Genomic DNA, 12,486 nt, shown 5'->3' with positions numbered 1-12,486 from the left:
TTATTATTTTTTGTCTTTTCTTTTCCTGTTTAATTTGCAACACTCTGAAGATGGCGCTGATTCCATAGCTTTTACAATATATCTATCCTTTTCTCCCTTATTTCCACTTTTCTTCTTCTATATTTGAGCTATACAATTTACGTGCGCAAGAAACGGTTCCGGTATCCGATTAATCATGTCTTTTATCTAGTCGATGTTTGCTATTTTTATAATTCTGGACTAGGTGGCGTGAAAATATATTGGACGATAGGTTCATTTTGTATTTTACCTGTATAATTACATATAAAGTAATAAGACAAATGACTGATTGTTATTTATTTGACCTGTCATTTGAAATAATTACGTGTGATTTTATACTGGAAATTTTTATATTTTTTAACGTACAAAATATTTTTTCAAACATTTTACATTAAAATCTATGGAGCACACGCATTCAGAATTATAGAATAATTGGAAAATTTTTAATCTGTTACGCAAAAGTATAAAAAATTAATTAATATTTTAAACCATACCATTGTATTCTTTATGGCATTATATATAAGACAACTTTGAATACATTATTAAAACATTAGTTTTAATTTATTTTTTATTTAAATGTGTAAAACATAAATATTCGAAAATTTCTAAGTTAACGCAACTTTTTGAAACTGATATAACGAAATTTAAAGGTTCGAAAGCTTAACGTGTCCCATCAAACATACATGAAGTTTTCTAAAATTGATCGTCATTTCAACGAAATTTATGGGGAATTTTATAGCCTCGAATTCGTTAAGTGGTAAAATGAAATGAAGTGATAAAATTAATAAATTGATGAAATAGCATGATATCTTACCATTGGACACAAAACATCGAAAACAAATTCCCAAGTTTCAACGAGAACCAAATTCTATCTAGAATAGTACGTTTTTTTTTTAATCTCAACGGTATAATACCATTCGTAACGACACACAGACGACACTTTGTACATTATCGTATAAAAGTTATTTTTACAAACATTTTGTTATTCCATTTCACTTCCTATCATTATTTGTATATATATATACACACACACATGATTTTTTAACTATAATGTTACTAACAGTGTCGATGGAGTTGAGTCAGCCTTGACAAAAGCGATGGATCCAGAAACGAAAATTTATATGGATGATAATATAACTCTCCTTAGGCAAATGTATGGAACAAAGATAAAGAATAATAGAGCAAGTTATTCGAAACTATTTTCGATTTAGAAAAAAAAAAAAAAAAAAAATTATCGAACATTAAATATCGAATTTCACCTTATAAAAATTCATTTGTTTTATTTACAAAGTGCATCATCGAAGATCAATTAATTTATTACATTTGTATGTACATGATTAAGTTTTTCGTATAAAAAAAAAAAAAACCAATAACAAGATTTCGTAACTTTCTACAACGAAATAAATTAGAGATTATATACTTCAGATGTTGGAAAAACTTTTATTTCTCTTAATTTAAAATTGATCTCTCTGATTTGTTGAAAAAAAAAAAAAATATGATTTTTTTTCAGAGAATGCAATCAAGATATTCTTTGCTTATGTTACACGGAGACGCATGACTTTTTGGCGGCAGGCATGATGGATGGCGCGGTGCAATTGTACAAATTGCATCAGAACGGCGAAAAGAATCAGAACACGAGCGAGGAAAAGTTCGTGTTGCGCGATACCGAGATAATGCAGAAGCAAAGTCCGGTGACGGCGGTTAAACACAGGCCTGTCCGCAAATCTTATCCAATCTCGCGTACCGTCATTGCCACTTGTCAGTGCTACACCACAATTTCTAATATTTTCTCTGATATAGATAATAAAACGGAGAAGAAACAACGGATGGAGCTTCGTTTCTTCCGAAAAATTCTTCCGAATTTTCATTCGTTTCCTTCTTTTAATTTATTATTTATCCAGGCGTTGTTCGATCGTTGCAGATGCGAATGGTTGCGTCAAGTGTTGGCATTATCCGACCAATCAATGCCTTTACACGATACGGGAGAACAGGCAGGTTCTAGGCTTGGCTTATCACTCATATCTACCAAAATTCGTAACCATGGGCGACGATGCGAAGCTCATCATGTACGACGAAGAAACGAAAATGCAAGAAAGAGTGTTTCACGCAAGGTCTGTCGTGTTTACAAACACATTTGTTATCTCTCTCGCGCTTACGATTGAAGTAACGGTCGTTGACGGAGGAGAGGAATACTTTGTGCGATTTGTAAACGTGTTACGATTGAAATTACGATGAGAAATATTTATCGTTTCACGCGTTTCATATTCGTTCGATCATCAAGACCTTGATCTTAAGTTAAACGCGACAGTAATCCAATTCGACGAAACCAGATCGAACCGATTAAACCGAATAAATAATCGCTTTACTTACAAATATTTTTCTCGTCCAGATTCAAAAATCCGATTCCCCTCCCGAAGGGAACATCCACAACTTCCAACGATCCAACTTTCCTTCCTTATTATAAAAAACACATGTTATATATATCACAGACAATTCGCAATTATCGTATAATTTATCATGCAAATATAAAAAATCGAAATAACTTTGCTCGATCGGTATTTATTTTTGTAAATTATTATCATTATCCAAGATAACGAAAAATTTTTATTATTTTCTTTCTTCTTCCGAATAATCGAAGCTTACGTTTAAAGATTATGATATTATTATAGTATCCACTTTCCACGATATAAGACGAAGTAATGGGTTGTTTCGATCAAACGGATGTGGCGCGCATTTCAAAACGAGTAAAGTTCGTGACGAAGGCACGTAGGCATAACACGCGCACAGAACGAAAGGAACGACGATTTAAGCAGTATTATATATACTGTATTTGCTGTAACGCTCGTTCACATTTATTTTTTAATTATTACGAATAATAATTTCGCTAACTTTCTCTCTCTCCCATTTCAAGCCAATCAATGATCGATTATCGGACAAACCATTCGTTCGAGCAATTTGAGAGATAATAAGCTCATGATACAATGAGCGAGATATTGAATTTAATTTATCTTTGTTATTATTATTATTATTATTATTGTTGTTATTTATCATAGCGAGTCGTTGGAAGTTATGGACGGTCATAAATCCAGAGTGTTCAGCGCGTGTTTCAGACCAAAATCGGCACACGAGTTGATCAGCGGCGGTTGGGACAATACTATTCAATTTTGGGATTCGAGGCAACCGTACGCGCTCAGACGTATATCGGGCGTGCATATGTGCGGTGATGGACTCGACATAAGCAAGAATGGAAAAGAGGTATTCCAACTCTCTCTCTCTGTATTCTTGCATTTTAACCTGTCTTTCGTTCGGGGCAATTTTTTTTTTTCTTTTTCTTCTTCCCGATAAGTCGCAGATCGATTTGGCGAAATATTCTTTTACCGACCGTCGATTCTCATGCGAGTAAACGGTGGGTCAGTTTGATTCGATCGATAAATCGGAAATTAATCTCCTTTGTTATAAATAGATTTTTATCGACCTTCTTTTTCATTTTTACTGTCTCGATATTTCATCTTTGGTGAATGAACAAACGATCGATTATCTTGTTATTAGTCTTCTTTAAATTATAGACCAACGAACAGATATTATCACAGAAGAATCTCGAAATATCCAATCGTGAAAATTAAAAACACGTTACGCAAATAAATAAATCGTATCGAAACGATAAATTTAAACGATATTTCTTTTTAATAACGTAATAAAAAAAAAAAAAAAGAAAAAAATTCTAATTGTTCCTTTCTTTTTTCTTTTTTTTTTTTTGTTATCGTATAATATTAACTAATTGATTAAAAAAAAAGAAAAAAAAATATGAGAAAGGGATACAAGACAAGAGGAGAGAAAAATTTTACAAAATAATTACGTGCGATTAACCAGAAGAATGATTCTATAGCTCTTTTTTCAAATGAGAATAAAAAGACGTTGAAAAATGGCAGTATGTATTCTTTGAAAATTTATATAAACATTACACATTTTTCTTCAAACAACAACACTGAATTTTCGTTGCATATAAATCAACTTTTTTTCGTCACCATATAATAATAATAGTTAAATATACACGAATAAATATATTTCGTAATCTTACATTTTTTTTTTCTTTTTTTCCCCCCCGAATAATCCGTTTTTTCGAATTGTCCATCAAAAAAATTGGTTTATCCGAACAAAAATCCATACTCGTATATATACATATATATATACATATATATATATACCTATAAAATGTATAAAACGAAAAAGTGCAATAGCGGTTTGGCAGTGTTTATCGAATTTAAAAAGCAGCTATAGTCTTTCTCCTTCGATCTTTCTCAGTTCAAAACAAATGTGTCGGAAGCGTGCGATTCTTAAAAACACGAACGTCGTCGATCACGTCGCCGCGACGGTCATTTTTAGGTCGACTAATTTTAAATCCACACCACTGTTATCGAACGAAACAAAGAATAACCGACCGTTTTAAAAATTCAAATATCTCCTTTCGATTTATATATATATATATATATATATATATATATTTATATTTTTATAATTATATATAATTTTATTATATAATTATAATATATTTAATTTTATAATTATATATATATATATCCCGAAAATTAAATTTTCCAAATTTTTTCCCCAAATTGATCCAAGCACACAACAAAACGTTTCAATTTTAACGAATCACACGCAAAAATCTCGAAAAATCACGCGAGATGAATATAGGGGAAAAACGGATCGGAATCGAGACGCGTAAAAAACGACGCAAAAGAAACGATCGAACGTAAGAGAGAAAAAAAGAAAAAAAGACAAAAAAAAAAAAAGAACCTGTCAAAAGAATATCGCCGATATAACGATCCAATTCAGGAATCGGATATTGCGGTATTTTTTCTCCGTATCTTTTCTATTTTTTTTTTATTAACAAACAAGCTACTGCGAACAGATCTTATCGTGCTCGTGGCAAAGGGAGAATTCCATCCAATTGTGGGATTACGGTAGCGGAAAGCTGCTCGTTTCCTTGATGCCCGACAGTTATTCCTCCCTTCTCTATTGCGGCAAATACGTGTCGAGCATGTTCATCGCTTGCGGCGGCACGGATATCAATCTCTTCAGGGTGGTCGACTTGCGATCCCACGCCGTGAGTATACATATACACGCATAAATTTCTCGTTTGCTCGCGATTTTATACATATATACATATACGTGTATATATTTATATACGCGAGGGGGGAGGTGGGGTTGTGTTGTTACACGCGCGATGATGACGACGATTGTCTCTTCGGCAGACGTTGGCGATGATCAGGAATTTACGAGGTGGAACGTACAGTTTGGACATTGGTCCGGTGAATCCGAAACACGCGAAGAAAATTCGGTCCATCAGCATTGTATCGCAGCTCGCGTTCTGCGCTGGCAAAAGGATATACGAGATCGACGCTCAGCCGGGTTGATCTAATTCTAACCAATGATTAAAAACACTTTTTTCTCGGATCAAATCGAGTCTCCGTTTTTATTTCTATTCCCATCCGTCGTTCGGATGTTCAGATCGAAGGCAAATGGGTTGCAAAGAAATTTTTAAGTTTTATCATCGAGAATATTGATTTCTCGATAGCGGAGATGGGTTATTCTTAAGAGCGTGTGAGAAACGTTTGTTACGTTTACGTAAGCACTCTGGTCGTTTCTCGCCATTTTATTCTTTTTTTTTAAATAATTCAACTCGAATGGAATATTATTATCGTTTCGAAGGAGAGAGAAACGAGAAAAGAGAAACGTCATCGTACTCGAGCATCGAGTCGATATGTGAAGCGCAGCATTGGCGATGTAACGTTTCTTTCTTTCTTTTTTTTTTTTTTTTTTTTTTTTTTTTTTTTTTTTTTTTTTATTCTAATTCAAGTGTGTTTGTTACAGTTTTTCGATAACATCCGGATCGTTTCACGCCTCGGATGTTACGCCGAGAGACAACAAACAGCGGTTAGAACGAACGTATCGAGAAATTATTTGCAAAATTATCTCGGTAATAAAATATATTTCTACACACACAGTCGTCGCGGTGCATCTTATCAAAAAACGAGCCTCGCATTCATCATCATCATCACCATCACCATCATCATCATCATCATCATCATCACCATCATCATCATCATTATGATCAATATCGGGATTATAGTATAAAATTGGTCGACATGGCTTTGCGAATACAAATAAGAAAATGAACGGTTCGATGATATGTCTAAGAATGACGAACGTTGATATCGAGCCGTGTTCCTCATTGTACTTTTCGAGCTAGCGATTAACGGTAAAACATTCGATAGGCGATTATCGTCACTGGTCGAAGGAAAGGACAAAATACGATTCTAAAGACACGAGAACACGAGATACGATCGAATCGAACAACGAAAAACGAGATACGATATGAGAAAGAAATTCGGGTCGCGCGACTATGCTTTACACACGATATACAGAGTAGAAAGATAGTTGAATATAATCGATAACGATTGATCGAACGATAGCCAGAACCGATCGAATCGTTCGAACGATTCGAAACGACTCTTTCGAACAGGGAATAATAATAATAAAAATAATAATACTAAAAATAAAAAATAATAATAGTAATAGTAATAATAATAATAGTAATAGTAATAATAATAATACTAGTAATAATAATAATAATAATACTAGTAATAATAATAATAATAGTAATAATAGTAATAATAATAATAGTAATAATAATAATAATAATAATAATAATAATAATAATAATAATAATAATAATAATAGTAGTAGTAGTAGTAGTAGTAGTAGTAGTAGTAGTAGTAGTAGTAGTAGTAATAGTAGTAGTAGTAGTAGTAGTAGTAGTAACAGTAGTAGTAGTAGTAGTAACAGTAGTAGTAGTAGTAGTAGTAGTAGTAGTAATAGTATTGTAATAGTAATAATAATAGTAGTAGCAGTAGTAGTAGTAGTAGTAATAGTAGTAGTAGTAGCAGCAGTAGTACTAGTAGCAGTAGTAGTAGAAATAGTAATAGTAGTAGTAATAGAAATAGTAATAGTAGTAATAGTAATAGTAATAGTAGTAATAGTAGTAGTAGTAATACTAGTAGTAATAGTAGTAATAATAATAATAGTAATAACAGTAATAATAAAAAAAATAATAAAAAAAATAATAATAATAAAAATAATAGTAATAACAATAATAATAATAGTAATAATAATAATAGTAATAATAATAATAATAGTAATAATAAAAAATAATAATAGAGAGAGAGAGAGAGAGAGAGAGGGTTTTTCGTTACTTTCGTCTCCTCGCATACTGTGCACCATTCCTAATCACATTGTTCGCTCTAAAATACGCTAAATAGTACAGGTTAACGTTACACGTCGTCGTTCCGAAGTGTTTGTTTATATTATTATTATTATCATATAGAATCTCTGTGTTTCGCATACGCCTCGGTGATCACAACGCGAATGACAAAAGGAGGAGCCGGAGAGCCAGTATTTGAGCGAGATAGCGGGAGGCCCGGACCTTTCGTTCACAGCCTGACCGAGCTCACCGCCGGGCTCCAACTTTTGCGCGACCCAACCCCCGCAAACATCACGTTTGATTCCAAGCCCATTATTAGATCTACGGATGACGACACGTCGTAGGAATAATAGCGTTTTCTTTTTCTTCTTCTTCTTCTTTCGTATCTTCCTATAGAATTGTTGCATTTCCAGCTTAAAAAATAACGAAGAGCAGGCCAAAGACCACGCGTCTGACGTGTGAGAAGGAACATAAAAACGTTAAAAGGACCTTGAACGTGCCTTATTACAAATATATCTATATACGATCATATACAATCGTCGACGGTAGGACAAGGCACTTGTATCTTTTCGAATTTTCGATAGAAGACTAATCATCTCGTTCACAACAAACTATTTACCCATTTATTCACTATTTTTCCGCTCATCGATCGCTCATTTCGAATATTTTTTTTTTTTTATCGCTTTTGAACACGAAGGAATTTTCGATTCGATTATCGCGGATATAAAAATCGGAACGAAATTACGTAGCAACGATACTCGCGGGATAAAACACGATTTTCCAACGCGCGAAGAAAAGTTCATCATCATCATCATCATCATCATCATCATCATCGTCATCATCATCACCATCATCATCATCATCATCATCACTATCATCATCATCATCATCATCACCATCATCATCACCATCATCATCATCATCATCATCATCACCGTCGTCATCGTCATCGTCGTCGTCGTTTCAACACCCTACCCGTTCGAAGAAATATGCATCGAAAAAATACGGGTGCTCTGTCGTATCGTCGCTCAGAAATAGATTACATTCTCGCCGAATAGGGTAAAATTGTACACATCGAAGATGGTGGGAAACAAATCTATACAAATATCCGAGTCCCCGTCGATTCGTCGTCGAGCTCGAACAGGATGATTCTCGTCTCGTTGGCATCGTACAGAGATCACGCGGTTTTCACATTGTGGTCACGACAACATACCCGTGTATTCAGGTACGCGCGCTCAAATTCGAGAGAGGAAAAGGAGGGGGGGGGGGGAGAAAAAGAGAGAGAATGTTAAAGAGAGAGAGGAGAGAGAAAGAGAACCAAATCGATAAACGTTTCTTCTTGTTCTTCTTCTTCGTCTTGTTCTTCTTCTTCTTCTTCTTCTCTCTTCGTTTTACTTTCTTTTTTCTTTTTTACATCGTGTTATAAACCGGACTGCTGTGCCTAGGCCTGACCTGCAGCCTGGCGAGAGGATGCGTCCTGCCATGTTGTTGTTGTTTCTTATTACCCGTGGACCCGGTTCCCGCAGATGGGACTGGTGGCCTGCCTGGTGCTTCCGGCGCCGTTTCACCGAACAACGGAGACGACGAGGAGGATGAGGACGAGGACGAATGATTATTGATCAGGATCGGTGCCGATCTTCTGCTATACTCGGCCGTAATTCTCGACGACTTGCCGTGTCGTTGTTGCTGTTGCTGTTGCTGCGAATCGATCGACTCCCAATCCTTGTCTCTGTGCACCCGCAATTGGATCTCGGTCGATTTTCTCAAATCTGGTTTACCGACCTCGTATTTACCGACCAGAACCCTTACCGACCGGTCTTCCGAATTTTCCTGCTGTGTATTCGCGCTCTCCTTCCCCCCTCCTCCTCCTCCTCCCTTCTTCTCTTTGGTTTCGGACGAGGCCTGAATCTTGGATTCGTCGTGCGGAATAACAGGTGACGAGGGCAAGCTTCGAATCTTCGCGTCTCTTTTCGTGCCTCGACCACCACTACTACCACCACCACCACTACCACTACCACTACCGCAACCGCTACCACCGATCACGATCATCGATGACGACGAGGACGAGGACGATGGATACGATACGATCGGGGAGGAATCGTTCTCGAAACTGTTGCCGCTTTCCGGACTCTTCTCCAATTTGCTCGACTTCGCCTCGAACTCCTTCTTCAGATTCTTCACGAGGCCGGAGATAGTGGTCGCCGCGGTAGTGACGGCGGTTGTGACGGCGATGGCCGCAACGTTGGTAGGATTGGTTCGCGAGCACTCTGTCTCGCCGGGTGAGTCGTCGACGGACAGGCAACGTTGTTTGTTGAACATCAACTTTTGGTTGGTGTTATTGTTGTTGGTGTTGTTTAGATTCTCGAGAACCATTTTGTGATGCTTGACGGAAGGGCATTGAGTGGTGTTGACCACGCAAGGACTCGACGACGTTTCGCTCTCCGACCTGCACGATCTCAATGACGAGGGTAAATCCGAGTCCGAGGAGAGGGAGGAGGGTGCCGGGGCGCTGGTCGACAATCTTCCAACATGACGGATCATCGAGGAGGAGGAGGAGGAGGAGGACGAGGGCGAGATATCGATCCCCCTCGCGGGGCTGGGACAATTTCTAACTACGACCAACGGATCCACCATCTTCGAGTTGCGATTATTGTTGTTATGGCCGCCGCCGCCGGGCGAGGAATCCCTTCTACGGGGCGGCGTCGGGGACGCCGCGTGATGCAAAAGTACAGGAGGATTGTACGATTCCTCCTCGGCCCCGTCCGAATTTTGCGTGCACACGCGTTTCACGCTGTTCGACGACGCGTTACCCTCCTCGAGCTTCTGCTTCGTACGTTTCACGGTACCCGGATGCCAAGGTATATCTTCCTTGTCGTACGGGAAGAGGCCGCTGGAACCGAGGAGGTCGGATGGCCGCATGTCGTACGAGCCCCACGAGCTGTTTCTCGAAGGTAACGTGGCCCAGGAACTGTGCACCGAGTTGTTGTTTTCGAGGACCACGGCACTGTCGTAACTGCTCCAAGAGCTCTGTCTGCTCGGCGAGTCCCTCGTCGTCGTCGCCGTTACACCGCTCGCTTGCTCCCCTTGTCTCTCCTCCCGCTCGAACACTCGATCCACGTGCGCGCTGAACGGATCCCCTCCTTCTCTCTTGCTTCTTCGCGGCAACGTCGCGCTTATAGTCGTCGTCGTCGTCGTTATCGTTGTCGTAGCGATGCTCGTTGTCGTCGTCGCGATACATTCGCTCGCTTCTCCGTTCGTCTTAACGTCACCACCATCGCCACCACCACTACCATCGTCACTACCACCACCACTACCACCACCACCACAACTACCACCACCACTACCACCACTACCACTACCGCACGCGTCGGTCCAGACTAGACACTCGCCTCGATTCTCGTCCGTTTTCCTTCTCGAGTCTCGAGAATGATCCCACAGGTTTTGCTTTTCCGACGATGATGACGACGACGACGACGAAGACGAAGACGAGGACGCAGATAAACAGGATTGATTTTGTTGGACGACGAACCCGTTCTCGTTCACGGAGAGAGCGGTAAGCGGGGACGCGTGAGGCGCTTTCCGAGTGGGCTCCTCCGGATCCGAACTCGGCGAGGATGGTTTGCTGCTCACCGCCTCGAATTGATTGGTTAAATTCAACACGAGTCCTTTCCTTCTCTGCCCGCTTCGTTGCTGCGTCTCCGACTCGAGCTCGTTCACCCGATTCTTCACGTTCTTGCTCGCTCCCCCCACGCCCCTGTCCGGGGCCGGGAGTGGGGGTGGAGGGAGGGGCCCTGGCAGGTGGACGATCTTGTTCTGCGACACGCTGTACGATTGCCCGTTGTCGCACGGCATCAAAACGTTCCTCCCTTCCTGCGACCCCCCCGCGCCGCCTTTCCGGCCACCTCCCACCACTCTCGACCGAAGAAGGTCCTCCCTGGTCACCTCCGCGCTCCCTCCTCCCGCCTTGTCGATGCTCTCCAGGGACTGCGAGAGAGGCACTGCGAAGAAAGAAGAGAGATACGTATATAAATGTATACCATCGCAGATCGTACGGATTATTAAATGTAACAACAGGACAACGCACCAGAGGGCAGCATGGTCTCGGAAATTTTCACGTTCGGCGACCAACTCTTCGGCCTTTGCCCGGTCTTCTTCAACTCGGAACCCGAGAATTCGGCTCCCCGTAACCCGTCGTCGTCGTCGTCGTCCGTATTCCCGGACTTCTCCTCCTTCTTCAAGGATCCACCGTCCTTGGGCGACGTGGGCGATTTCAAGTTCGTGTCCGACTTGGATCTCTGAAGCTTCTCCTTGTTCTTCATCGCGTCCAATATACCCTGATACGTCTCCAATTGAAGGAGAAAACTGTTGTTCGGTTTGATGCAGTTCCGCTTCTCCTTCACGTGTTTCCACGCCTGGGAAAAATCCCAATTGTACGCTTTCATCGCGTACGCGATCACGACTGAGGCCGACCTTGACACCCCCATCTTGCAATGGACCAACACCTTCGACCCCTCCTTCTTCGCCTTCGTGATGTATTTGAACGTGTCGTCCCAGTGCTTCAGAAGATCCGTCTTCTCGTCGTCGTACACGCGTACGTTCAAATACGTGAACATCCCGGGGAAAAAATTGTCGATCTCCCGTGTCACGTTCAATATGTGCCTCACCCTGGAGGGAACAATCCATCCACCAGTTTTCTTTTCTTTTCTTTCTTTTCGATATTATAATAATAATAATAAAATGGGTAAAACGGGAGGGGGAAGGGGGGGAGGGAACGAAGAACTTACCCGTTCTTCTGGAGCTCCTCCAAGTTGCTCGCGTTCCACTCGCTCCCTAGGTAAACGTGGTCGAATATCTCGGTCGGGGCGTCCATCTGGCCCAGAATGGTGAGCATCTCCTGATCGATGAACGGTTTAAACTCCCCGAGATCCATGTCGAGGTCCTCTTCGAGGCGACCTCGAATGTACTTGGAAGTGACCTCGTCGAGATCCACGGACATCATGATCTCCTTCAACGTCGAACGGATCACCCGCTCGGTCTCGTCCCTTTCTCTGGGTCTGCCGTGCAACAAACGACGTGTAACGATTAATTTGGAGAATAATTTGGACGCGCTGTCCGAAACTATTCTATCCTTGTTTATTCTATTTGCAAGTGTATAAGCGTGTGGACGAATCGCCGTGTTTGGCAAACGACCAAGTTAAATTCCC

At 40.3% G+C, this 12,486-nt stretch overlaps 2 protein-coding genes across 10 annotated transcripts in view; one reads left to right on the top strand and one right to left on the bottom strand.

The window, feature by feature from the left end:
* Window positions 1–458: 458 nt before the first annotated feature.
* On the top strand, window positions 459–6,640 carry LOC122717216 (ribosome biogenesis protein WDR12 homolog). The gene is made up of 6 exons (XM_043941058.1): window positions 459–1,171; window positions 1,529–1,776; window positions 1,940–2,129; window positions 3,072–3,273; window positions 4,931–5,125; window positions 5,274–6,640. The coding sequence occupies exons 1-6, from the start codon at window positions 1,116–1,118 to the stop codon at window positions 5,433–5,435; spliced, it is 1,053 nt and encodes a 350-aa protein (XP_043796993.1). The 5' UTR covers window positions 459–1,115; the 3' UTR covers window positions 5,436–6,640.
* Window positions 6,641–7,142: 502 nt separating this feature from the next.
* The window catches only part of LOC122717026 (cell wall protein IFF6), a 45,658-nt gene continuing 40,314 nt past the window's right edge, over window positions 7,143–12,486 (bottom strand). For all 9 annotated transcript variants that reach the window (XM_043940679.1, XM_043940678.1, XM_043940680.1 and 6 more), the window contains 3 exons: window positions 12,067–12,336; window positions 11,367–11,947; window positions 7,143–11,280 (listed from right to left, as the gene is read on the bottom strand). In XM_043940679.1, coding sequence (XP_043796614.1) covers window positions 8,693–11,280; window positions 11,367–11,947; window positions 12,067–12,336 — 3,439 coding nt within the window. In that variant the 3' untranslated portion in view covers window positions 7,143–8,692. The remainder of the gene's footprint in view (window positions 11,281–11,366; window positions 11,948–12,066; window positions 12,337–12,486) is intronic.

The sequence above is a fragment of the Apis laboriosa genome, unplaced genomic scaffold (genome assembly GCF_014066325.1).
Source record: "Apis laboriosa isolate Shangri-la unplaced genomic scaffold, ASM1406632v1 scaffold4_cov146, whole genome shotgun sequence".
In the NCBI taxonomy this organism is placed as follows: Eukaryota; Metazoa; Arthropoda; class Insecta; order Hymenoptera; family Apidae; genus Apis; species Apis laboriosa.
The sequence above is the reverse complement of the archived record's forward strand: the minus strand, read 5'-3'. Positions and strand labels throughout refer to the sequence as shown.

Coding starts and splice junctions, on each gene's coding strand:
- LOC122717216 (XM_043941058.1), top strand. CDS start 1,116: ATGGATCCAGAAACGAAAATTTATATGGATGATAATATAACTCTCCTT. Junction 1,777..1,939: donor GCGTACCGTCATTGCCACTT/GTCAGTGCTACA, acceptor CGATCGTTGCAG/ATGCGAATGGTTGCGTCAAG. Junction 5,126..5,273: donor TCGACTTGCGATCCCACGCC/GTGAGTATACAT, acceptor TCTCTTCGGCAG/ACGTTGGCGATGATCAGGAA.